General features: G+C 40.5%; 1 protein-coding gene and 1 long non-coding RNA gene across 12 annotated transcripts in view; one reads left to right on the top strand and one right to left on the bottom strand.

The window, feature by feature from the left end:
- The window catches only part of adamts16 (ADAM metallopeptidase with thrombospondin type 1 motif, 16), a 129,048-nt gene extending 104,024 nt beyond the window's left edge, over positions 1–25,024 (top strand). For 10 of the 11 annotated variants that reach the window (XM_077527450.1, XM_077527449.1, XM_077527446.1 and 7 more), the window contains 18 exons: positions 757–916; positions 2,043–2,148; positions 2,236–2,373; positions 5,421–5,574; positions 8,492–8,587; positions 10,304–10,452; positions 11,791–11,963; positions 12,834–12,964; positions 13,157–13,280; positions 14,497–14,741; positions 14,877–15,012; positions 16,582–16,708; positions 20,052–20,253; positions 21,851–22,045; positions 22,118–22,174; positions 22,243–22,440; positions 22,547–22,694; positions 24,114–25,024. In XM_077527450.1, the coding sequence (XP_077383576.1) occupies positions 757–916; positions 2,043–2,148; positions 2,236–2,373; positions 5,421–5,574; positions 8,492–8,587; positions 10,304–10,452; positions 11,791–11,963; positions 12,834–12,964; positions 13,157–13,280; positions 14,497–14,741; positions 14,877–15,012; positions 16,582–16,708; positions 20,052–20,253; positions 21,851–22,045; positions 22,118–22,174; positions 22,243–22,440; positions 22,547–22,694; positions 24,114–24,229 (2,655 nt within the window). In that variant the 3' untranslated portion in view covers positions 24,230–25,024. The remainder of the gene's footprint in view (positions 1–756; positions 917–2,042; positions 2,149–2,235; positions 2,374–5,420; positions 5,575–8,491; positions 8,588–10,303; positions 10,453–11,790; positions 11,964–12,833; positions 12,965–13,156; positions 13,281–14,496; positions 14,742–14,876; positions 15,013–16,581; positions 16,709–20,051; positions 20,254–21,850; positions 22,046–22,117; positions 22,175–22,242; positions 22,441–22,546; positions 22,695–24,113) is intronic. The other variant, XM_077527453.1, reaches the window with a different exon arrangement.
- On the bottom strand, positions 10,510–12,459 carry LOC144022554 (uncharacterized). The gene is made up of 3 exons (XR_013284359.1): positions 12,387–12,459; positions 11,698–11,937; positions 10,510–10,565 (listed from the first exon to the last, which is right to left on the bottom strand). It is a non-coding gene; the product is annotated as an uncharacterized LOC144022554 (long non-coding RNA).
- Positions 25,025–27,246: the final 2,222 nt, after the last annotated feature.

Raw genomic sequence — 27,246 nt, 5'->3', positions numbered from 1 at the left:
ACAAAAACTGCTTTTAGTAACGATCAAAGTACATTTCATAAACTGTTAAAGCACATTAATTCAATCGATTAATTGTCAAAAAATCTCTATCTCAAAAACTAGAGCTAATTCAAAGAATCGCCATTTTTGGGCTCATCAGCCCAAAATTACCAAGAAACCATTAAAATATATTTGGCATACCAAAAAATAAAAATAAATAATTGAATTGTTGGCCAGTGTAATGCAGTGTTCTCATTAACACCGTCTGTACTACTAAGGGATATTTCAAATATGGACCTCTAGAAACTCATTGCATATTTGTGGATTTAAAAAAAAAATAAAAATCAATATATGGAAAGATTTTTTAATATTTTTTTATTTTTTTCATTCATCCCCATTTTTTGTGGAAAACACTTTTAATAAATAAATAAATAAATAAATACATAAATGAATAGATAATTAAATAATTAAATTAAAATAAATAAATAATTCCTATGCATTTCCAAATATACGGTGATTTTTGCTACTTGCGGGCCAGCCAAATCCCAATCCACCACAAACAAAATACAGTCCAATATTTTAGTTCTAATATTTATAAATAAATACTCAAACCATGTCAAGCAAAACTGGACAGTAACACTTCTATCGTTGTATCACTGAAGATGCTGCATGAAAATGAAGCCAAATACAAGTATTTTTCTTTTCTTTTTTTTCTACTATTCCAAATATTTCTCTTGATATCTTGATGAAGTGCAATGATTAACCCTTGCGTCCCAGGATGGCTTGGTGATCAGTCACCACGCAGACCATACACTGAACAGTTTCTGCCAGTGGCAGTCCACTCTCGGAGGCCTCGAGGGTCAACGCCATGACCACGCCATCCTACTCACGGGACTTGACATCTGCTCGTGGAAGAATGAACCATGCGACACTCTGGGTACATCTTTGACACTGCCGTCGTAACTCCTTAAAAATATGCATGTAACTTGTGAGTTCAAAATAATCACCCATAGAGTGAAACTGAAAATATGTCGGGATAAGTTGTTTTAACTCTCCTCATCATTTATTGCACGCTCCTTCGCCGCAAGCTTTCATCCATTTTAATTCTCTCTGCCTGGGAAGACGTCCCTGCCCTGTGTCACACAGTGTGACACAACAAAAACAGATGTTGGAAAAAAACTTGTGCATAATAAAACATGTTTGTTCAGCAATCAGTAGTTTCACATTAATTACGCTTATTGTTGTTTTTGCTTAGACCACAGGACATTTCTTTGCTGTATTATTAAATATATGAATATGAGGCAACAATGTAAGACAATGAGTCTTGAGTTAGTTGTGTCGAACAAAACATTTTGTTTGCGGTAATGATTGACAATCCAACCACAATATTGTCCTTCGTATTGGGAGAAAAAGCAGGTCAAGATCTGGTCAATTATTCTGCAATAATTCTATTATTTCATTTCATTTTTATTTATTTTTTTAGAGCTGTCAAATGATTAAATTTTTTAATCAGATTAATCACATCTTAGAATTTCGATTAATCATGATTACTCACTGACTTAAAAATGCTTTTTTTCCCCAACATATTTTGCCCGCTAAATTTGAAGTGTTATTGTGTTAATTTTTTCAACATTTAATGTTATGAAGACCTCTTCAAAAATGTATATTCACTGCACACACTCATCCTGCTCTTTCTAATCAATTCATTATTGGCATAATTTAAAATGGGGAAAAAATGACCTATGGCATATGTAAACATTTATTAAATGTTTTAATTTAATACATGTAGTTATGTTTATTGCTCAAATTCCAATAGCTACCTTTCACGTAACCATCCGCTGTCAGCTAAAAAGGATCATCTGCGGTCAAAATTAATAGTGTGATTAATCTGTGGTAATACAATGATTAATGCGATTAATTAATTAGTTAACGCTTTAACTTTGACAACACTATTTTTTTTTTTTTATTCGATGGCAGCCTTTTTCAGCAATCACATATTGAAGGGAACTGCAATTTTGAGTTGTAATTTGTAACCGTCTGACTTTTTTTTTTTTTTTTCTCAGGTTTTGCCCCAATAAGTGGAATGTGCAGCAAGTACCGGAGCTGCACCATTAATGAGGACACAGGTCTAGGATTGGCGTTCACCATCGCCCATGAATCTGGACATAAGTAAGGATTTCCAACTCGGCCATGATGACAAACAGGATTGTTTTCTTCTGTTATACAAATGTGTTTTGTTTCTAATGAATTCTTCAGTTTCGGAATGGTCCATGACGGTGAAGGAAACATTTGTAAGAAGTCGGAAGGAAATATCATGTCTCCCACGTTAGCGGGCCACAACGGTATCTTCTCGTGGTCTGCATGCAGCCGTCAGTACCTCAGCCGTTTTCTCAAGTAAGAAAAAATCATATTACGATTACTGCTATATATTTTTAGTGCGTTTAACTCATTTGCTCCCAATGACGTGTAAATACGTTGTTGTTTTTTTAATGTTATAAGTGTCCCAAAGACGTATCTATACGTTTTTTTGTTGTTGTTTTTTATGCTAGGGCATACAGAAGGCTTTGATGCAGCCTCTCAACTGCAAAGAACGGTTGCAGAAATGTTAGTTATTACACAAACGGCCAGCAGGTGGCAGCAGAGCAAAGGAGATCAACCAGGGCCATCTAGAGAAAAAGCTAAATTACTTACAATTTTGAATAGATTTGTGAAAACTGATGAAACTTAGCTCTCTTCTAATGCTAATTGCTGCAAAACGGAAACAGGTAGAAACATACTTTTTTTTTTTTCCTGATGAAAGAAGAGAGACTTTAATCTTTCTTTTGGTAGGTTCCATGTTTTTATAGCCATAAAACACAATATTCTGTGGGCCTTGCAAAATCAGTCAAAATCGAGTAAAACAGCCGGGAGCGAACGGGATTGCAAAATGTGAAAATGGCGGCGAGTGAATGAGTTAATGACAACGAGAGAATTAATATAACACATAACTTACGCCATGTCAAAATTGTGCATGGAAAGTGATATAATATGAACATACCCACTACAAGGGCTTAACAATGAGTAAATTACAATGTCCACTTGGAACCGTTTGTCAAGGATAAGATTGAAAAAAAAAAAAAAAATGACACTACACTTAGAAATGCAGTATTGTTCAAAGATTAGTGGAAAGACTTCTTTAATTTGCTAAAGCATTGATTAAAAAAAAAAAAAATAATAATAATAATACGTGAAACATGGCTGTTATTGCAACTAAATTGATTCTTAGCATGAGAGTGGGTGTCCACAAAGGCTGTAGTTGCGTGTGTGGTGTTATGTTTGCGCAGTAACTTTTTCACGCATGCAGCCTGCTCGGCCAAGCAAGCAAGTATTCATCGCGTGTGCGTGAGCATGTGCGCGTATGTGTCTTTCTGTGCCAGTTTGAGAGAGAGAGAGAGAGAGAGAGAGAGAGAGAGAGAGAGAGAGAGAAAATGTGTTTGAAACCAGATAGTAGGGATGTAACAAAATTCAAACATAACGATACGATATCACGATATTGTGGGGGCGTTGGCGATATTTAAAAAAGATCATAATATTGTAAAAAAGACATGTACATGTACAAGTTCACTGGTTTAGTATTTTCTAAATATGAGTTAAAAAAAAAATCGCAACAATCAACTTATGAATTCGTATCGGGATTAATCGGTATCAAATCGAATCGGGACCTATGAATCGTGATACGAATCGAATCGTCAGGTACTAGGCAATTCACACCCCTAGAATCTACCAAATGACAGAATAGACTCCCTCCTTTCTGACTTGTCCTGTTATTTTATCATCAACAGTAGAAAAATGTAGGTTGCACAAAATACAGCCATTGCTCCTATGGACTCTCAAACTGGATTTATTTCATATAAAATCTACTGGTGGTTGGGCATCAGTAAAATTGTTCCCAAGTTTGACATTTACAGTGGAGCATGATCAAATTCTCCCCATCTAGCCCTGTTCAAAAATACAAGAAAAATTGTGTCCTGTACAAATATGATAATGCTTGTTTGTGTTAACACTGCATCCCACTAATATTTCATCCTATAAAAAAAGATAATATTTGTGACGTGACTAATATTTTAGTGCTTTACAAACTCGGAATATACACGAGTGGATCAAGTGGTATGTAAATACGTAGCAACTGCCTTTGACTGTAGAATATGACTGTGCTCATTTGACCTGCTTGCCAGCAAGCTTTCCTTGCTTGTTTTTATATACTGTATATGCTGTGGTGTCTTTCTCACAACCTTTATTATGTGAACAATGAAGGATAAGCAAAACACACTAGAAACGTGCGCGTACTCGCATCTATGCGCACACAAACTCGGTTTCCATGCGAAAGCGATACGGCCGCTGCAATAATCCTTTCTAAAATATTTTGTCTTTTCGTGCTCTTTGAACCCTACTTCTAAACTGAATTCCCCAGACTGCTGTGTGTAAGTTTTCCACATGAGAATCGGTGCCGTCACTTAATGCTGGAAATCCCCGACTTGTCCGAATACTGGTGACGTAGCAATTTTTTGTTTTGTTTTGTTTTGAATGAGTTTGTCTGTTCATTTATTTTTATATTGGAATGCTAACTGAGTGATTTACAAGACATGTTTTACCAACTACTACTACAATTGTGCCATTTTAGTACAAGTACTATGAATATTAAATTTGTTAAAACATTCATTGAATCATTGTTATATTGTTAGTGTCTAAACATTTTGCACAGGAATTGTTTTTGAATAAATTTAACCTTTAAACAAATGTTTGTTTGTTTATTAGATTAAAATAGATTAAAATCATGATCATGACTAAAAAAAAAAAATCATTTTATTTTTTGTCCATATCACCCTTGTTTGATTCAATTATGCTGCTGCTGATTTGCTCTTGCTCACTTGTTTTTCTTCTGTTTAATCTACAATATTCCATGGTGATTTTATGTGAACAAAAATAATTTCTCTCAGTCAGACACTAAACTCTAAAATGAGGTCATTTAACATAACAAAAACTCTGTCATTGGCTGGCAACCAGTTCAGGGTGTATACCCGCCTACTACCCGAAGCCAGCTGGGATAGGCTCCAGCACCACCCCCTGCGACCCTTGTGAGGAGCAAGCGATTCAGAAAATGAATGGATGGATGGATGGATGGATGGATGGACGGATGGATGGGTGGATGGATGGATGATTGCACGGATGATTGGATGGACGGATGGATGGATGATTGGATGGATGGATGGATGGATGGGTGGATGGATGGATGGATGGATGATTGGATGGATGGATGGATGGATGATTGGTTGGATGGATGATTGGTTGGATGGACGGACGGACGGACGGACGGACATAACAAAAACTACAATGGTAATGTCAAATCCCGGCAGGCAAGAAGAACAGACAATGACCCATTTCACCCTCGACTTTTTCACCAGCTCTGCCCAGGCTTTGTGCCTATCAGATGAACCCAGCGGCGTGAAGGAGTATCGTTACCCTGAGAAGCTGCCGGGTGAGCTGTATGACGCAGACACGCAGTGCAAATGGCAGTTTGGTGAGAAGGCCAAGCTCTGCACCCTGAATTTTAAAAAGGTATATATATTTTTTTTAATAGCACATCATTCTTATATTTGAGATGTTCTGGGTTCTAGAGTTTTCATGTTCTCCTTTGAGTTACGCCAACGTTACGCGTCTCATCTGAGCAGGCTTCATCTTTTCAGAACTCCCAGTTGGATACTAAACTGAGCCAATGTCTGAATGTCACTGCGAACGCTTGTTTGTCTACTGCAGGGGTGTCCAAACGTTTTCATTTGCAACGCCTAAAGCCTTATTTCAGCAAACTATTTGTGCTCTCTGATTGTTCTGCTATTCCACCTTCAGTTGTGCCTGATGTCACTTTCTCCGCTCATGCACCTGGTGGCATTGAGGCGCTCCAGTCGAGACCAGAATCTCTCTGATGCAAAAATCTTATTGGTCTGTCTCGATATTTGTCACTCACAAAACACGACGAGAATCGGCCTCTCAGCTGCAGTCTATTGGCCTGTGAGATCCTGTATTGCCATTTTTGGAAGGCAATTAAAAATTATGCTGAGAGAGTAGGAAGCTAAAAAAAAAAAAAAACATCAAAATAGATCAAATCTCATGATTAAATCAATGAGTCAAGGAATTTTATTGTCATACCAAGACACATTTACACATGATATGGTCGAAAACATGATACCCAAGGTCCCAAAGGGGATCTATCACATAATTACCAGGAAGGGCATACTCACATGCGCTGCTAAAACACCAGGGAGTGAATACCATAGCTTAGCTTAACTGCCATTCACTATTTGTTCACTCCCACTATGTCTCTCTTCCATTTTCAAAAAAAAAAAAAAATCTAGTCTTAAAAAAGCAAAACAGCTGGACAAATAGACCTTATGATGGACTCCGGGGTAGCTCTTTTGGGGCAAGGCGCTGACTCCGAGGTGCCTGTCAGCATCTGTGCTGCCTTGTCAAACTCTGAGGCAAGTCATTCAGATAGCAAGAGAATGGAATTGCTGAAAAGTAGCAGGCAATGTTTTTCTGGCAACATGATCTGGGAAAGCACGCAGCGCTCCCATCCGACTCCTTAAGACCACTGCTGAGAAACACAACCGCTAGATCATGTGAATTGAGTTTGGCAGTTGTGCCCTATTGTTCTTGTGATTGCAGATGATTATTTCCTCTTTTCTCTCTCTCTCTCTCTCTCTGTATATGTAACCGTCAGTTCAAATGAAAATACATTGAAAGTGACCATCTCACTTCAGTGTTGTTCTGTTCTCGCCAAATCATATAAAACGATGTGCAAAGTAATTTCAACCTTATCGCATGACTCGTATGTCACTCCTTAGTCGAGTACTTCCGCCAAACTGTTATCAAGACCAGTGTTGTATTTGCATTTGTGCATCCATTTTCTAGTTAGCTGGCTACTTTCTGGTTAGTGGATGATGATAAGTGGAGGTAAGCTACAGTTCCACAAAGCGGTACAGGTCAGTTGAGTCCAGGTTTGTATTTGTGAGCAGACAGCTACATCAGCTACCTAAATAGCTGACTTCACAGTACTCTATGTGACATGGAGCAGATGTGGTTCCTAAATAATCAACATAATCTGAGTACATTCTTCCACAAACAGTATTTCTTTCTTCCCAGTTCCCTATACGATGTATGATGTAATTCTCTGTCAACCAATCAACCACAAATAGCGCCACAAATATCCAGTGACCTATATAACATTCGTGCCACTAGTACGGTACCCCAACAAAAGTGGCTAAAAAGTGGTATGGGTCTACATAGTCTGGTATGCAAAGTCCCATCTATATGGGACTATGCAGAATCCGAAGTAACCAAACCTTGCAGCTTGATGGAAACTTGACTGACACAAAGAGCGTCCATAGAAAGCTGATGTAAACTTGGCGCTATCAACGGATTCTTTCTGGATTCAGCCCTAAAATCTTCCAGAAAGAAGTTGTTCCTTAGCCTTCTGGTCCTGTTCCTGCTTTGCTACTTAGCCTCATGCCTGAGGGAAGAAGATGGAACAGGGTGTGATGTTTGGATGTAGGACTTCCTTCTTTCCAGGTGGGTGAGGGCTGAATGGATCACTGAAAAGATGGTAGCATCAGTTGGAGCGTGTCTTCCTGTTGGTACTGGTTAAGTTCCACAGGTTGATGTAGTTTTCCATCCGCTTCTCAAAGCACTTCTCAAAGCACTGTCAAGAGTGATGGATCTGTCACTTGGTGTTGGAGTGAGGTGTTGAAAATATCTGTTAGCACCTCAGTCGGTCCTTCAGTACCCGCCCTGGGATATTATCAGGGCCTGCAGCGGAGCGAGGGTTAATCCTTTGCAGGGTTCCTCACGTCTGCTGGGGATAAGCTGAGAGACTTGTCATCGGGTGGTGTTGTGTGTCTAACGTTGGCCACTCGTCGTTGGATTCCTGAAAACGGGCAGAGAACCGGTTGAGGGCATCTGGCAGCAAAGGTTCTTTTGACCATTGCACATCCTTGGTGTTGTACCTTCTCTGGATTTCTGAGCGTAGCACGTCTGATGCTTTTTAGAGTGATTAATTAGGGGTGGTCGTCATCATGCTTCTAACATCCATCCATCCATTTTCTTAAAACCGCGTACACCTCATAAGGGCCGCGGGGGTGCTGGAGCCCAACCCAGCTGTCTTCGGGCAGTAGGTGGGGTACACCCTGAACTGGTCGCCAGCCAGTTGCGGGGCACACAGAGACGAACAACCAAACAATTGAGAGCGCCCAATTAACCTGCCTTGCATGTCTTTGGAATGTGGGAGAAGACCGGAGTACCCGGAGAGGACCCACGCAGGCACGGGGAGAACATGCAAACTCCACCCAAGAAGGCCGGAGCCTGGACTCGAACCCGAGTCCTCAGAACTGGGAGGCGGACGTGCTAACCACTCATCACCGTGCCGCCCGGCCTCTAACATTTGGAGGTTAAACCAAAACACTTTCTTCTTTCTTTCTTTCAGGATATCTGCAAGGCTCTTTGGTGCCATCGCATTGGGAGGAAGTGTGAGACCAAGTTCATGCCAGCAGCAGAAGGCTCTGCTTGTGGGCCTGATATGGTGACTTAACATTGGTTTTCGTATGTTTGTGAGAGTTGAAATGGTATGCGTGATGCAACATTCTTATAATATTAGTCAACTCAAGCTCAGCATCTCAGTTAGGCGGGTTTATATGTTTATTTGTACTTTTTTTTTTTTTTTTTACCTCAATCATTTGAGCAATCACTTGTGCAAATGTTTAGCTTCTCCAATTGTGCTGTAGAGCAAATGTACAAATCCTAATTCTTTTTGGCCCGGAGGACAGAACGTCCAGGATTTCCAAACCGAATTTGGAATGTAGACTCGTCAGACCACAGCAGACTTTGTTTGTTTTTTTTTGTTTTTTTTTAAAGCCTGCTAATTTGGATTTATGTGAAGGCATGAAAACCTGGCGAGAACAGGGGCAGCTGTACAGTAACATGGATCACCCCAATAGGCAGTTTCCTGCAACGTCTGATGCCACCTTTACACAAAGTTCAATTTATAAATTTTTCGCACATCCATCAGTCAATAAAGTATTCACATGACATCTCATCTACTATCCGTGCTTGGGCTGGCTGGATGGATCGCATGTGACAAAGCAGAGAGTGGTGGTTAATTGTGACCTTCGGCGAGACCTGACCTCTTGTCTGCTTGATCATTTTCAGCTCAAGACTAAATGCCTCCGTGACAAGTGTTGAAATAAAACAGGGCTCTGGGTTTTCAGTTTAGGAGACAAAAGACTCCCAAAGTAGCACTCAATGTTACATGTTTATTCTAAAAGGAAATGGTCATGCATGCTTTGACTGATTAATGCATCGTGTCCAGCATTGGCTGTTTTAAAAGTATCAGTATCAATTGGAATAAATTCTAATGGGGAATTACGTCTGAAGAATATCTTGTTTGGTATTTTCCCATACTGTATTATGAGTTAATCCAACTGCTGATAGAAACAGTGAATACGTAGCATAACACTTTCCTCGTTTAATTCTAAACAGTGCCTTGACCCTTTTTACGTAACTTAAACCATGTTTTGACCGCCCTTTTCAGCTTAAAGGGACAGAAATGTGAAAAATCAACTTTTTGGAGCTTTTAGCCATATTAAAATGCGAATTCCTCGCCAAAAACATGACCGAAGTGGTGTTTTCCTCCATTCGCCCCTCTGTGAGAAATTCAACGTCATTCTGCTCTCCAAGCACCAGCCCCTCCCAAACTGAGAAAACGAGCTGTTGTCACTTTTTGACGTCAGTAGGTGCGGACCCACCCCTGCACCGCCTCTACAGACTAAACACACGCCCACTTTTTCTGAGACCTCCATGGAATAGTGACAAAAGCAGCCTTTATCAGTAAATATTCTGTCCAAAGGAATTCAAAGCAATCAATTATCCTTCACATTTGCAATAGCAAAGTGCAAGGAGAATTGGCTGTCATAAAATCCCAGGTCTGCCTGACACTTGTGCAAACTACAAGTAAAAGCTTTGCCCTGCTCAGCCTAACAAAATGAATAGTGTAGTGGTTATCATGAGTGCCCTGTAAGCAGCAGGTGCCTGGTTCACAACCTGCTTAGGTTTGGGGGGGGCTTTCTCTCCTTCTTCTTACCTCTCTCTTCTTCCCTATCCTCTCCACAATTTCTTGTGGCAAGGAGCTGTTTTGTTTCAAATGTTTACTGAAGAACTGATGGCTTGACCGCTTTTAAAGCTGTGTATGATGCTTTGTCCACCTGATACATCCTCATCATGCGTTTATCATCTTTTCTAGTGGTGTCGAAGGGGCCAGTGTGTGAAACACGGTGATGAAGGCCCAAGGCCCCAGCACGGCCAATGGTCAGAGTGGTCGGCTTGGTCTGTCTGCTCGCGAACCTGCCAAAGTGGTGTCATCTATCGGGACAGGCAGTGCAATAACCCCAGGTAGTGATGACGCAATACACAACGCACTCTTGCCACAACAGTGAACAAGAGCATCACAAAAAAAAAAAAAAAAAAGTATTACCTGAAGTTGAAGACTGAAGTAAAATCAGTCACTGAAAAAGATAACAAAGAAAGATATATTTGCTAGCGTGCAACTGCTTAGGCTAGGTTTGTACATTGGAGGTTTGTCAAAAAAAAGTTTCAGGACTGGTTTTGCAAACATATATTTCAAACCAAAATTCCAAACTATGGATTTTCCCCTTCAGTGTAAAACTGTCAACTATAGCAAGTATACATCCTGCCACAATTGCTTAATTCAGTGCATGATAGGAAACAAGAGTTGTGGCAGGCCAGCTCGTGCCTGCTTCACCATGACAACAAGTCTGCTCACAATGCACTGAGCATCCAACAGTTCCTTTCCGAGAAGAACAATGCCATGTTGGAGCAAGCTCCCTGCTCATCCAACCTGGCTCAGTAGAATTTTTTTTTTTTTCTATTTCTCAAGTCTCAAGGGGGTCATTAAGGGAACCGGTTTTAAAGACGTGGACGATATCATAACAAGATGACTGCGATGACAGCCAGGTGCATGAAGGTGTGGCAGAGAAGGCTGGGAAAGTACCTTTTACTGCAAGGGGATTACATCAAAGGGGAAAATGTATAATTTATAGTCTGCATTTGAAATAAATCTTGTGTGACAGCAGTCCCAGGACTACCAGTCACCGGTTGTAATCTCGATTAGTCAACCAATCAGATCATTTGTGAATTGCAACTAATCATACCAGTATGCAGTTGCTGTTATATAATTATCATTAGCTTCCTCTGGCTTTTTAAGATTAGTTGAAGGTTGCAGTCGATACTATTTGCTACTGTGTGTGTCACACAGTGTGTTGCTTATCTGTTCACTTATACTCCCCTTGCTCATAAATCACTTGGGAATATTTGCATAGCTACTCAGCCATGGAGCCTTCTATCAAAATCTAAGGCCTCCTCTTTATCGGGCCTTGCCAACATTCTGACAAATGACGGGTTAAAGTAGAGAGTAAAAGGAGTGGAATGTAGTGTTGGAGAAAAGACAGATATAGGCAGCGATAGAGGGTCTTAGTGGGCGAGAAAATGGTGAGAGATTAATGTTTTCAGGCGATGAAATGTGGCGATTCAATGCAGGAAACATGAGAAGGGAGAGTCAAGAAAACAGTTGTGTTCCATAGGATGCAACTGAAAGATAATTTGCGTGGGGATACACACCTGCGAGCCAGAAGACTCGTGTTGATTTAGACAACGAAAGTGTTCATCTTATGCTATTCAAGTTCATGATGTGAATTTGGATTCCTGCTGCAGACCGGCTTATGGAGGAAAGTTCTGCGAAGGCTCCTCTCGGTCGTACAAGCTGTGCAACACTCAGGACTGCCCCCAAAACGCCGTTGATTACAGAACACAGCAATGTGCCGAGTTCAACAGCAAACTGTTCAGAGGATGGCACTACACCTGGAGACCATACACAAGAGTGGACGGTAAGATTCTATTTTAGTTTTACGCTAGAGGCGACTATTCTGTCTTGACTAGTGTTTAAGAACTAGCTGGACAGATAGCGGACAGCTTTTCCAATAAAGACCGGGAAGCCTCTTGCCGTTTTGGCAATTTACTGGATGAAACTGTAAGACTATAACATACAAAAAATAAAAGTGCACTACAATCACATTATTTAAAGTTTGAAACAATATAGATTCACATCATTTACTAAATGTAGCTGCAAATCCTACAAATCGGGATCGTTAATAGCTGTTAGCATAATGCTACTTTACATGGGTGCTCCCATCGAAATGCTACGCTAACTAGCGCCTATAACTTATGTCACATTGAAACTTAAAAAACAATTTAAACGTCCGATTCAATAACACATTACAGGCTAACACTCCTCAGATTAATATACTTACAGACAGATATTTATGGAGCTAAAATTAAACTCTCTAAGCTTCAACACTGGTTTAGTCGTGTAGCCGTTTGCTTCTAATAGAATGCACTACGGCAGCACTCGAGGGTCAAAAATACACAAAGGCGCAAACATCACTTTCTCCGCCAGAGGGCAGTACAAACACTATCCCTATTCAAAATCAAATAATTACGTTCTGTACCATAAATGTGCATCACATGTCGTCAAAGTAACTATTAATATTAATCAACATGCTTTTTCCCCTTTCACCAGAAGGCAGTACAGCGACAAATATCAATCAATTTGGCTTTTTACTAGTCGTCTTTGTGTCCCCATAATCTTCACGTGACCAAGACTTTCTTGGAAGACAAGTTTTGACCTCACAACTGATGGCTTGTTCCGTGAAACGGTAGTCAAAAGTGAAAAGTTGAATGTATCCTTCTGCACACAGATCAAGATGTATGCAAGCTTTACTGCTTTGCCGAAGGTTACGACTTCTTCTTTGCGCTGGCCAGCAAAGTCAAGGACGGTACACTTTGCTCACAGGACAGCTCTAACGTCTGCATTGATGGCTTGTGCGAGGTAATCTTTGTTTCATCTTATAACAGTAGGACAAATCAAATATAATCATCATGTGTTGACACGTTTTGAATACAACAATGGGAGGGAATTGAACTCAAGACAGTTCTCCAATTTTGCTATTGATTTAAATGCACTGAATAACTCAAATACATAATGAGGGATGAATATGACAAAAAGGATTTTGCTCAACAGAGAGCGGGCTGTGACCGTGTGTTGGGGTCCTCGGCAGCGCTTGATGTTTGCGGAGTATGTAAAGGAGACAACTCCAGCTGTAAGACCTACAAGGGCCAGTACACAAAGCAACATCATACTAACCGTAGGTCTTTTTTTTTTTTTTTTTTTGCATCAAATGGTTTGATTTTTTTATTTTATTTTATTTTATTTTTTTTAAGACATAAACTTTTTAAAACTTTTCATATTCAAATGTAATCTGCCAGCATTTTATTATTTTGTGGCTAAAGCAATTGTTTTTTACAGTTTGGTACCTTTAAGTTGTAGGAGCCAATTGGGTAGTGGTTCATTTCCAGTGAGTTTAATATATTATATTACGTATATGCAGTGCGGCTACATTTATATTTACATAAAGTGCTAAAATATATCTTAGAATTTTCTCTTAAAAAGTATATCTCCAGGTGTTACTCAAAGATTTGTCAACAATCGTGTTGTCAGAACGACGCAAGTTTGAGTCCAGGCTCCGGCCTTCCTGGGTGGGGTTTGCATGTTATCCCCGTTCCCGCGTGGGTCTTCTCCGGGTACTCTGGTCTCCTCCCACATTCCAAAGACATGCATGGCAGGTTAATTGGTGGTTAAATGGTTTGTTGGTCTCTGTGTGCCCTGCGATTGGCTGGCAACCAGTCCAGGGTGTGTACCCCGCCTACTGCCCGAAGCTGGCTGGGATAGGCTCCAGCGACCCTTGTGAGGAAAAGCGGTCAAGAAAATGGATGGATGGATGTTGTCAGAACCATCAACAATGAAATGAAAGCAAAGACCATCAGGAAGAAAAAAAAAATGCTGCGAAATGTAAATCTAAATTCTGTGAGTCACCATTCACGATACTGACAATAAAAAATAATAATAATAATTTGACAGTAATAGTAGTGAGGGTCCTATTGACAGTCTATTCATATATAAGTCCTGATGTCATTTTTAATTGACAGCAGAGGGTAAAAATGGCCGCTCCCTGAGATGGGTAAAAACGTGTGGATTTTGCTGCTTAAAAATTCATATTCCACAAATGCAATGTTAATCGTAATGCTGGGTTTAGACCAGAGGGGGTGCGCATGTCAGCCTATTTGCATATTTGTGAAAATATAACATAACATTACAATAGGAAACAGTACTTTTAATTAATCTTCTAAAATCAAAATAAACACTTAACCATGTTTGTCATTTTACATCTGTACTTTTTATACACTGTTTTATACGTATATATTTAATCCTTGAATGCCCTTTCATTGTGATTGACAGTCAATCTCGATTTTCCCTCTTTGTCTGCACCATCCTGACATATTTTTTACTGCGCTTTCTCACAGAGTACTACGGCGTAATCACCATTCCAGCAGGTGCTCGTTCTATTCGTGTTGTTGAACTGAATACATCAAGTTCCTATTTGGCAATCAGGGACACTCAGAGGCATTATTACCTGAATGGACATTGGGCGGTGGACTGGCCAGGTCGGCATCCCATCGCGGGAGCCATTTTTGAATATAAAAGACCGTACAACAGAGCAGAGAGCCTCATATCAACCGGGCCCACGAATGAGACGCTGGTTATCGAGGTAACAAATTGGTCCAATACATCTATGACTTTTTTTGTTCAGCAAATTTCAGCTAGGTTCTTATGCACTTTTTTTTTTTTTTTTTTTTTACTTAATTCACACTTACATTTCACTTTCCATGTTACATTCTTTCAGATATTGTTGCAAGGTTTGAACCCAGGTATACATTGGGAATATACGCTGATGAAAAGTGATGCAGCAAAGAGTCAAATCAAACACAATTACACGTGGGCCGTCATTCGCTCCAAGTGCTCAGCATCATGTGCCGGAGGTACATTTACACTCTTTTTTTTTTTTTTTTTTTTTTACATTACATATTGACAACCAACACCTCACTCGAATTTTGAAGGGGAAAATTAACGTTCTCCACAAACGTTAACCTTTATATTGAATCTAAAATAAAACAATTGACACAATGCAATAAAATCTACTCATTGCATTAATGAAATCGAATGTAGCATCTTTAATGACTTGAGCCAAGTAATGTGTGTCAAACTAAAGATGAAAAAGGCAGTTTGTAGATGAAGGAACAAACTCACAAAGCTGACACCCTTGTCTGCCTCTAATAAGGCCTTGAAGGTTAATTGGAGAAGTCACCTGTTCCCTTTTAGGGGACATTAGCTGCTCTCCATTTACACGGACACGCACAAACACAGACCAGCAAGCTCACACATGCATGGCTCTGACCAATGACTTTTGTCCCACAGTGGTCCACTGATTACATGCCACACCTACACACGTTTGAGTCTCTTCTGTAATCACTGAGGTAGCTTGATGATTTGAGGGTCGCAGGTCAGCGTGCAAAGTTGTGTACGTGTGCTGCTGTGCATTTCCTCATTCTACGTTGTCTCTATGAAAAAAATGCTGGTTTTAAAGTATGAAAACAAAGTGTAGATTTTCTCCTGCTTGATACTGTTAAGTTGAACTTCCTCACTCTGGTCTGTTCGAGTCCATCGCATTCACCTCCACATCTTCGTGTCCTGATGGGAGACCACCAGGTTGGGGCCTTTGCCTTATTAACTCATTCAATCGCCGCCATTTTCCCAGAATCAATCTCGTTCGCTCCCGGCTGTTTTACTGGATTTTGACAGATTTTGCAAGGCCCACAGAATATTGTGTTCTATTGCTATAAAAGCATGGAACCTACCAAAAGAAAGATTAAAGTCTCTTCTTTCATCAGGAAAAAAAAAGTATGTTTCTATCTGTTTCCATTTTGCAGCAATTAGCATTAGAAGAGAGCTAAGTTTCATCAGTTTTCACAAATCTATTTAAAATTATAAGTCATTTAGCTTTTTTTCTACATGGCCCTGGTTGATCTCCTTTGCTCTGCTGCCACCTGCTGGCCGTTTGTGTAATAACTACCATTTCTGCAAGCGTTCTTTGCAGTTGAGAGGCTGCATCAAAGCCTTCTGTATGCTCTAGCATAAAAAAAACAAAAAAAAACGTATAAATACGTCTTTGGGACACTTACAACATTTAAAAAAACGTATTTACACGTTATTGGGAGCAAATGAGTTAATAAAGCGTGTAGACGACTTTTAAGAGTTGACCTTGATTCGGGCCAAAAACAAACAAGGGTAATTAGTAATTACAGACTAAATCAAATCAATCAACCCAAATACTGGCAGATGTGTGATTGGAGTATAGGCCAATTAATTATGTTGGAATACCATGTGCAAAATGGGGCTTTATTGTTGCGTTGCACATTTAATGAAATGTAATCAATTTGATCCAGGCAGGTATTTTTTGACTCAGTTGTTCACTCTCCATTTGTACGAAATGTTGTGCACTCTTCCGTCATACTTTGAATGATAATTATGACAACATTTTCCCCACACAGGTCGGATGCACACCAAGCCAGCATGTTACAAAGACATGCGAGTTCAAGTAAATACATCATACTGTAATCCCAGATCGAGGCCAACTGCCGGAATGATGCCTTGCAACACACAGCCGTGCCCCGCCAGGTAAGTCTTGAGCAGGTAAAATTGAGCATCAGCTAGGAAATCAGATAATGAGATAATACGATCACATGGCACATGAAAATTATTTAAATGTTTACTTTGCAGTGTCATTCCAAACAATCCACATTGCACACACATACACATTTTTTTTTTTTAAACAAAGGCGGATGGATGGACGGATGGATGGATGGATGGATGTGCTTACACAGTGCGAGAAAGATGACATTATCAGAAAGCGAGGTTGGACCGAGAGTAAGCGTTTAGAGCGCCATTAAGCCGTGCAGAGCAGAGAGGACGACGACGACGTCATTCATTCATAAAGTACAAATTATTGGTGCGATCGTTTTTAAAAAAATATATTTTCAGAGGTTGGCGTGGGCGTACAGTATGCATCTGGCACGTAAAAATGATCGTAAAATGCCTCCCCGCCCAGGTTATATGTCATGTGTCCTAAACCAACATAGAAAAATGTCCCCTTCCCTCTCTCTCTCTCTCTCTCTCTCTCTCTCTCTCTCTCTCTCTCTCTCTCTCTCTCTCCTCTCTGGGCGATCAGCCAGAGAGGGACGTGCCCCATGCGTCTCCACACCATGCACTGCTGTCATGATCTCGGGATCGAGGTTGCGGCAGGTTTATACATGCTTTCCGTAAACGTTATTTGCGTCACGCAAACTACATGTGTCTATTTGCGATGGCGTTAGTGAATTAGACGCTGAAATTAATACAACCACAGCAGCCAAGGTGGCCCACTTGTACACGCACCACCACCAGCTGTTGCTGGCGGCGGCACACTGCTAAGTGCAGTGTGAAAAAGACATTTTTACAGGTTCACTAACTGATGGCCATTTTTCTCCTTCCTTCGTCTCCCTCACATCTCCTCACTGCTTTGTGTATTTGGCCTCTACAATTGCCACACATCTGCTCCAACAATAATAAAATAATAGAGACGTTGTTAAACAGCTTTTCCCGCCCTGTCCCAATCCGGTAAAGCACCTGTTGTGTAATGGTGCCTTCTTTCCTTTCATATAACGCAGAAATGATTTGTATTTTGGCGAAGGCGTGCGTGTGAGGCGCAGTGAGTGAAGGGAAGTTCCAGTTGGATGTTTTGTTTATGGCTTAATCCAATTTTTTTTTGATGATTCACAAACTGTCAGTACTGGTTAGCTTCTGTGTTTGTTTGGAACATTGTTATGACTATTTCACATGCGGACCCAAGTTGATAACAGAGCATTACCCAAGATCAAGATCCCAAGAGACATTTCTTTTGAATGATATTTGTGATATTTGAGTTGAATGACAATGAACTGATAGCTTTATTAGTTAAGACAAAAAAAAACTAAACAAAAAAAAAACGTTGAACTTTATCTATTGCGATACGCTGTTTAACCTCTGACGTTTTTGCATCATAAATTACTTTTCCCAGTGGTAATCAATTCCATTCCAAGGTCAAACTGTTGTCGTCATAAAACATTCTTGACTGAACAGGCAGATGTTACATTTAATTTGAAGTTTAAAGTTTGTTAACAGTCGCACAACTATAGAATTAAGTGAGCTCCTATTTGTCTTCATGCCTACAAATTATGAAACAGTCAAACAGTCTTAATTTTAAAGACGAATGAATGGAACACTTTAGAAAGAGGAAATAGGCAGATATGAGTAAAAATATCAACATATTAAAATTGCAGCTCTAAAATGTGCTTATTTTCAAATATTGTTTTTTTTTCATGTAACACGTTCTATTTTGTTTTTAAACAAAATATAGAAAAATGGTGCATTTAGAAAAATTTACCATGTTAAGTTTATTCTTAAGTCTAAGAATGTAAACTTTGCAGCTAAGTAGGCTTAACTACATACTGTACAGTATGAGCAATGAAATCCATATGCGGTGATGTTTACTTCTAGCAGGGATGAGCGCAGAGATAAGAAGAGTAGGGTTTAAAACACGTGGCTTTCAATTCCTGTCAAAAAGCTTTGAGTTTGGATTGTTATGACTTGCTCTAAAGCCAGCCAGCCATGAACAACAACATGTCAAACACCGTGCTGAGTTAAGCATGTGGGCCATAATGCATGCAATGTGTCACATAACCCAAAAAAAAAATGGCATCATTACAGTAGTGGATTATCTTTCTTGTCAATGCTCTACCAGTTTTCTTTGAACTCTCATGGGATTATCCTTCATTGTGGTAACAAGGTGAGGATGGATGGATGGATGGATGGATGGATGGATGGATGGATGGATGGATGGATGCATGGATGGATGGATGGATGGATGCATGGATGGATGGATGCATGGATGGATGGGTGGATGCATGGATGGATGGCTCAATGGATGGATGGATGGATGCATGGATGCATGGATGGATGCATGGATGGATGCATGGATGGATGCATGGATGGATGCATGGATGGATGGATGGATGCATGGATGGATGCATGGATGGATGCATGGATAGATGGATGGATGCATGGATGGATGGATGGATGGATGCATGGATGGATGGATGGATGCATGGATGGATGGATGGATGCATGGATGGATGGCTCAATGGATGGATGGATGGATGCATGGATGGATGGCTCGATGGATGGATGGATGCATGGATGGATGGATGGATGCATGGATGGATGCATGGATGGATGCATGGATGGATGGATGGATGCATGGATGGATGCATGGATGGATGCATGGATGGATGCATGGATGGATGGATGGATGCATGGATGGATGGATGGATGCATGGATGGATGGCTCAATGGATGGATGGATGGATGCATGGATGGATGGCTCGATGGATGCATGGATGGATGCATGGATGGATGGATGCATGGATGGATGCATGCATGGATGGATGGACGGATGGATGGATGGATGGACGGATGGATGGATGGATGGATGCATGGATGGATGGATGCATGGATGGATGGATGGATGGATGCATGGATGGATGGATGGACGAATGCATGCATGGATAGACGGATGCATGGATGGACGGATGCATGGATGGACAGATGCATGGATGGATGGATGCATGGATAGATGCATGGATGGATGGATGGATGAATGGATGGATGGATGGATGGATGGATGGATGCATGGATTGTACAAACGCACTCCCACCTCCCAAGTTTTAACTCGTACCAAAGTTGACAATAAACTTTATCAAGCAAACGTATCCCTTGATGAGGAATAGTATGTCCTATTTTGACGGGGGCACCTTCCACCACCGAGACAAAAAAAAAAAAAGCGAGCAGCTCGTTATCGCGCCGTCATTTGTGAATTCCAGCCGTGCGAATACGGGACTGGAAGGCTGGGGCTGTTGACTCAGCAGGCAATGTTGTGTTTTCCCAGCTGGTCCGCGGGGGTTTGGGGCGCATGCAGTCGGAGCTGCGGAGGAGGGGAGCAGACACGGCAGGTCCGCTGTGTCCAAAGAAGTCGGACCAAAGATGACACTCTTGCTGACTCTCGTTGTTCCCAAACGACGCCAGCCAGGAGGCAGGCCTGCAGCACCCACAGTTGTCCACCAACTTGGACAACGAGCCCGTGGTCACAGGTGAGAATGAGTCACTAAATATGTGGAAGTCACCTTGACAGGCAGTGTTCTAAACTGATGTGAGACAAAGAAAATAAAAAATAGGACAAAACAATGTTTCTGCTCGAGCTCTGCACATTTAGGACTTGAAGCTCTCACATGCTGGGACTTCACTGTGTTTTTTTATGACGATGATGTCAACAGCTTTCAACTCTCAATGAGCCCATTGAGATCCACTCGATTACAGCCTCTGTCCAAACCCTTATAGCAAGTTTTGTAACCTCAAAGTATCGGCAGTACTGAGCACAAAGTGGCGTTCTTCCGCTCTGACACCCTGTGCCACCATGGTGACTCATTCACTTGGATGTGGCGAAATGATTTCAAGATGTTGACAAAGGCTCTGTCACTTATCGTGTACTTGGCATCATATTGGAATAGACTGCGATTTATATAGTGTTTTTTTAGCTTATAGCCTCAAATTCACCCATTCACACACACCAGTGGTCAGCTGCCTGGTCCAAAATCAGGGTTTAGTGCACAGGTCTCAAACTCCAGTCCTCGAGGGCCGCAGTCCTGCATGTTTTAGAGGTTCCTCTCCTCAAACACACCCGATTCATCAGCAAGCTCTGCAGGAACCTAATAATGATCCTCATTGTATGATTCAGCCGTGTTTGAGGAGAGAAACCTCTAAAAGCATGCAGGACTGCGGCCCTCGTGGACTGGAGTTTGAGACCTGTGGGTTTAGTGTCTTGCTCAAGGACACTTTGACATGGTCATCAGGGGTAAGGATTTGAACCCACAACCTCACGGATGGGAGATGAGCACTTTTACCACTGAGTGGCGCCACCCGGAGGATTATTGAGAGGATTGCAGCACTATTTCAAAGAATAGATTGAGGAAATGATTGAAAGTGTGAAACAGTTTTCATCCGATTGACTTCAAACTTGGCATGTATCATCTGAGACCTGAGACAACAACTGGGCAAAAAAATCTTGACTTTTCGGAATACTATATGATGGGGGCGGGGCATCAAAAATTGCCTTTAAAATTTCATTTGGCCAAGAAAGAGCAAATGCTTAATAACTCCCATGTACAAGCTCCAAAAAATCTCAAACTTCTCATGCAACTTAATAGTCACGTCATGAAAACATCATTTGATAAAAGTCAGTTACATGTATAGCGCCACCTAGTGGTGATGACAATAAATGTCATACATTACGTTTTTAGCTACTGCGCCAAGCTCGTTGAAGGGATCCAGTTGAAAATTGGTCAGAAAAGCTTTAAGATGTTGATCATGCCCCACACCAAATATTGTAACTTTTTGCCAAAGGGCGTGGCCGCTACGGTGCCGCAAAGTCTGATAATTTTTCGTGACAATAAAAGCTGCTTTAACTTGAGCCAGATGATCCTATCTTCTCAAAATGTCACACATTTGATAAGAGTCCAATCCCTTAAGACATCTACGAACTTATATTGCCTCACATAATTGGGTTATTGCAGTTTTTACAGGCCATTTACCTTCCTGAAGCACAATATGCATCTGATTGGTTGTCCGTCCCAATGTTGTGAAGTTTCTGTCTGCGCCAAGTGATGGCAATTTGTTGTTTTGCTTTTTCAGTGTTCTCGTAAGTGTGGTAATGGCTTGAGGGAGAGGACGGTATTGTGTACAAGACTCAACACAGGTACGCAGTCTGAGACGTTGCAAGACAGTTTGTGCGTCGGGTTACCGAAACCCGCCAGTCAAGAGTCGTGCTTCGTCAAACGCTGCCAGAAACAACGAAAAGTCCAGTGGTTTGTCTCAACGTGGCAAGAGGTAACGTTTGACGAACATGGAAATACGCTAGAACTGGATTTACAAACTTTTCCCTCTATTTTGGATTTTCAGTGTTCAGCAACGTGTGACCGCGGGTATCAAGTACGCTTCATCAAGTGTGCTGAAAAGGTCAATACTTTACGTGTTACAAAGTTAACTTCTAGCTCATTTTCTAATTCCTTGTTCCCTAACTGAAGGACGCTGCCGGTAAATACAGAGAGCTGGCAGCCAAAAAGTGCCACCACATCCCCAGGCCCAAAGCGGCACTCCATCGGCCCTGCTTCTTAGCTGAGTGTCGAGTGCGGACGACGCCATCAGGCCAGCGGCGGAACACGCAACATCGTCCACCTTTACCTCTCCCAACACCTGAATGGCACGCGTCGCCTTGGTCAGAGGTAAAGAACAACGTGTTGAATCTTTTCTCACAAAAAAGAATATGTCATCTGAAATTTCAACTAGAATTACGTTATTCATGTAATCATGTGCATTTGCGCTAACAAGTGTACGGTGACGTGCGGAGGTGGAGTGCAGGCTAGGATAGTCCAGTGCCTGGCCCAGACGAAACCCTTTTCCGGCTGTGCCCTCCATCTAAAACCATCGACATCCCAAGCTTGCAATACCAACTTCTGCCCTCAGCCTGATAAAAAGGGTACGGAACCAACGCTTTTCGTTGTAATGTATATATGGTCACTGGTAACACAATTTGGTACAGCAGCATAACCTGATGAGATTCAAAATATAATATGCATTTATTAATAATGTTCAGTTTTGATTTATGCACTCAGAAATGTATTCATGTAACAACATGTATAATATATTAAAGCAGGGGTTGTCCAAACTTTTTCCTCTGAGGGCCACATACAGAAAAATAGAAAGCTGCAAGGGCCACTTTGATTTTTTTTTAAAGTTATTTATTAACACATTCATTGCCAGACCAGCAACAAATGCATCATTTGACGTCTTTTTCCGTCAATGGCAGTGAATGAGTTAAACATGGTAAAAATCAATGAATCAATTATAAACTGCTAACAGTCACAAGGCAAATAGTGACCCCTGTGCGCCACTATAATAGATACGCCTCTCCACTGAGCAGCAGCTGATCCCAACTTGACATTCTGAACCACAACAAGAACAATCGGTTGTCAACTGACCACACTTAAGAACCGTTAATTTAATGTGATGTTTTCACAAATTGGACCTTGACACTAAGCAACAAGTGGATGAAACTATTCTTATTTCTGAAACTGAATTATTAGCTGCAAATTTGTGTCTTTGCATAGCTAGAAATGCTTAATCCACCCTCTTTTTTTTTTTTTTAAACAGCATTGAAAAATTATTTTTAGTATTTGCCGCGGGCCGCCAAAAAATGTATGGCGGGCCGCAAATGGCCCCCGGGCCGTAGTTTGGACACCACTGCTCTAAAGAGTTCTTTTGGAGCATTTTGACACCATTGTATAGGTAAATGTTAAAAAAAATAAAAATAAAAAAAATAAAAAAAAATCCCCGTATGATCTACTGCCTTTGTACATTATGTCGGCCATCGTCCCCCACAGTTCAAAAATATTTTCCAAAACAAATTTTGCTCCGAGCACATCCCTTTTGGATTAGAGTAGCCATAATGCAAAAGAAAAAAATTTTTGGCTGCTATTTCTAACTCTGACATGACATCATCATAACGACTGAAAAAGATCTGAACACAAATGTCATTAGAAATACCTAATCTAAATCATTCATAAAAATAAGGAAAAGCTTGGGGCCAAGTACGGACCCTTGAGGCACACCTGACCTCAATTAATTCTGAATTTGAACGTCCAACTGTCACAAATTGTTTCCGCCCAAAGAGAAGCCATTCAAGAATTTTGGCCGCGATGCCACGTGATGCAAGCGTGTGCACGAGCTTAACATGAGAGACACAATCAAATGTTTTACGAATAATCTAAGCAGAATGTTTCAACACCGCTCCAATCATTCAGCATATCAACACTTAAAATAAAATGTTTAATCAAAAACATGATTTGACTGTGCTCGTCCATCGTTTCAACTAAGGAATTCCTCATTTCTCACACAGATCTGGCATGTCGGGATTACTTCCACTGGTGTTATCTGGTGCCACAGCATGGCGTGTGCAACCACAAGTTTTATGGCAAGCAGTGCTGCCAGTCCTGCTCAAATTCAAACCTATAATCACGGGAAGAGTGACTTCGCCACGCCGACAGGAAAGGTCGTTAAGATAGTCAAAAGGACTATTCTAGACGGCCCCGAGTTGTGTTGATGCGTGCTTGTGCGTGAAGCACCGAAAACGCCGAAAGGACACGTCGGTGGAAATTCCAGCGAGTTGCAGTGACTTTTTGACAGTGACAGTGAGTTTTTTTTTCCTTGCGATGCTGGACATCTGAAAACAAGAACTTCTTGCTGAGAGTGCTACAGAGGAATGTGATTGAATTTGGGACAGTGCGAAAAGAACTTTGAAGAAATAAACTCGTTAAACTCCCCGCCAAAAAAAAAAAAAAAGGAATCCCAGAAAATGTTTTTGTCACGTCCCCCATCTGACGTTTCAAACATCCGATGCATCCTTGTTGGCACGACAATGCTTGATGAATAAGAGCTCATGAAAAGGGACATAGCTAAACCATAAAACTTGAAGTAAACGTCCAAAGTGGATTTTTGTATTAGCTGGATAAAAATATGCTTTTCCATATTCACCAGGTGGAAAAAGAAACCTTGAATAATTGCGGTGCTAGTCGTTCTAGTTGTACATTCAGTGGTGCTACAATGTGACATCCTCAAGTTTCATGAATGAACATAATAATTGTTGACCCATGTATAGTATGATTGTTATTTATTGGCTTTATAATACATCATTGCTGGAGAACTGTATTAAAAGCAATATAACTGTGACCTTTTATTACTCTACTCTCAGCCCATTCATATTCTGTGTATTTGTATTAGGGAGGCACTTTTTTTTTTTTCTCACATATACATTCCTGTTTCTCAACACTGATAACCAATAACTTTTTTTTTTTTTTTTTTTTTTTTTAAGTTAACTGTAGTTTGTCCAAACCTGGAGGAAATACTCAATGATTTGTCCTAACCATGTCAAGAATGAAAACAAACATCAGATTTTTTTTTTTTTTTTTTTAAGCAAGTAAACCTAAGCCATGGTTCGGTGCACATCGAAATAAAAATATACGGTAAGTGAATGTCAAACGGTATTTACGTCCAAATGAGTGCAGAAATAGACCTGTGATATAGTGTGCATGCTTCAAAAATGCGCACGCTTCCAATTTAGGTTGTTTCAATTCTATTAGTTCACCACGAGATGGCACTATATTGTGCACACTGTCCCTTTAAAATAAATTATACGTCAATGGGATCACATGATTATTAGCAAGTCTTCATCATATGACGAATGATCAACAACAGATGTTATATGGAAGTTTTAATTACATTTTTAATTACATTTTTTTTTTTTACAGTAAATGAGAGCGTGAGGACAGTTGTGACTCAGTTTGAGTCTGCATCAATGCATTCATACAGATTCAATACTGTGCCATATTTATTATATTAATTGACAGGTAAATGGCTCGTGCAATGCTGCAGCAATGTTTACAATAAAACAACATTTAAATGTGTGTCATGTCCATGTTGCTTTTGTTGATAGAGTGCAGATTTTATTTACAGTTCACACTCATTCGGACCGAAATGGTGAAAAGTAAAAAATCATGTCTGTTCTCAGATGCATGACACACATCTTGTCCTCAAAGAGTTAATTTTTAGTTGGCATAGTTGTACAATGGGAGATGCTTCCTTCTAATTAACCACTGATCTATAGTCAAACATCTGCGGGTTCTGCGTAATATGTTTTATGTTCAGAGGCAAAGTAGGGCTTAATTAATTCATTCCATCTTGATCTTATGAGAAACGAGCCACACACGTTGTCAAAATCAAGTTTGTGGAATTTTCAGTTGTTTACGGCAAGAGGGGGAAAACAACTTTCAAAGATGCATTTATAGAACTGAAGCGATTTAACGATACAAGAAGTAGAGCAAGGTCTCAGAATAGAGTGTTTTTGTTTATGCAACAATGGCAACTTCCTGTAAACAGTCCGATGAGATCAAGATGAATCTGGTAAAAAGGCAACGCAGGTCTTAGTTTGCCCTGTTCAAAACTTTATCTCTGACTTCATCTGTTTCGAAAGATGAGCCTTTTTCGCCTGAGAGACAATCAGGTAGTCCACTTAAAGACACGGTTATCTTTCCATCAGGATGCAACCCACATCAATCACAGCCACTTTGCACCAACTGAAGATAACCTCCCACTCTGGTGAAAGCACCGGAGCATTGCTGGTTTTTTCGTTTCATGTCACAAAACCAGTTAAAGAATATATCAAAGACAAAAAAAAACAAAAAAAAAACGGATTGCTAACACGTAGTTTGAAAAGTGCTTAATTTGTTCTCTTGAGTCAATGTTAGTTAATTGCATCAACCACAAACGATGCAGATGGATTAAATTCCATTCAAAGTCATAACATGGAATCACAGCTTACATTTTAATCAAGGGGGGGGGGGGGGGGTACTCATACTATAGCATTGATTGCTCAAATGTGTTTCACTTTCTGTAGTCTAAATCCGTTGGTGGGTATACAATGCTAGTCTGCCCCTTTGGTTTCATTTGTGTTCACAAAACAAAAAAATTCCAAGCGTACTCGCTTTGGCTCAGACCCACTTGACCCCCCTCCCCCCAAAAAAGCGGTTTTCATGCATTTATGTGTGTTGTTTATGTCTGTCACATTTTTTTCCAGAGTTTAACGGAATATGTGTCATCGTTTTTGTCACTGACATTAGAAGATTGTGGTTTCTGAGTGAGTAATGAGTTAATTGTGCTCATTGACATCGTGAAACTTGCACACAATAAACACAGTGACCAGCAGTTTCATACATAGTGACTCAATGTGCTTCATAATAATTTAAAATATATATATATATATATATTTTTTATATTGGCTGGCAACCAGTTCAGGGTGTACCCCAACCTACTGCCCAAAGCCATCTGGGATAGGCTCCAGCAACCCCGGCCGCTACCGTTGTGAGGAATAAGCAGTTCAGGAAATGGATGGAAGGATTTTAAAAGCCTTTGCAAACAAACTTAAAGGCATTTGAAAGCCAAGTAAAGAAATGAAAAGTTATCTCGCTGAAATTAAT

The sequence above is a fragment of the Festucalex cinctus genome, chromosome 7 (genome assembly GCF_051991245.1).
Source record: "Festucalex cinctus isolate MCC-2025b chromosome 7, RoL_Fcin_1.0, whole genome shotgun sequence".
NCBI classification, from domain to species: Eukaryota; Metazoa; Chordata; class Actinopteri; order Syngnathiformes; family Syngnathidae; genus Festucalex; species Festucalex cinctus.
Note: the sequence above shows the minus strand (reverse complement) of the source record. Positions and strands in the feature narration are given on the sequence as shown.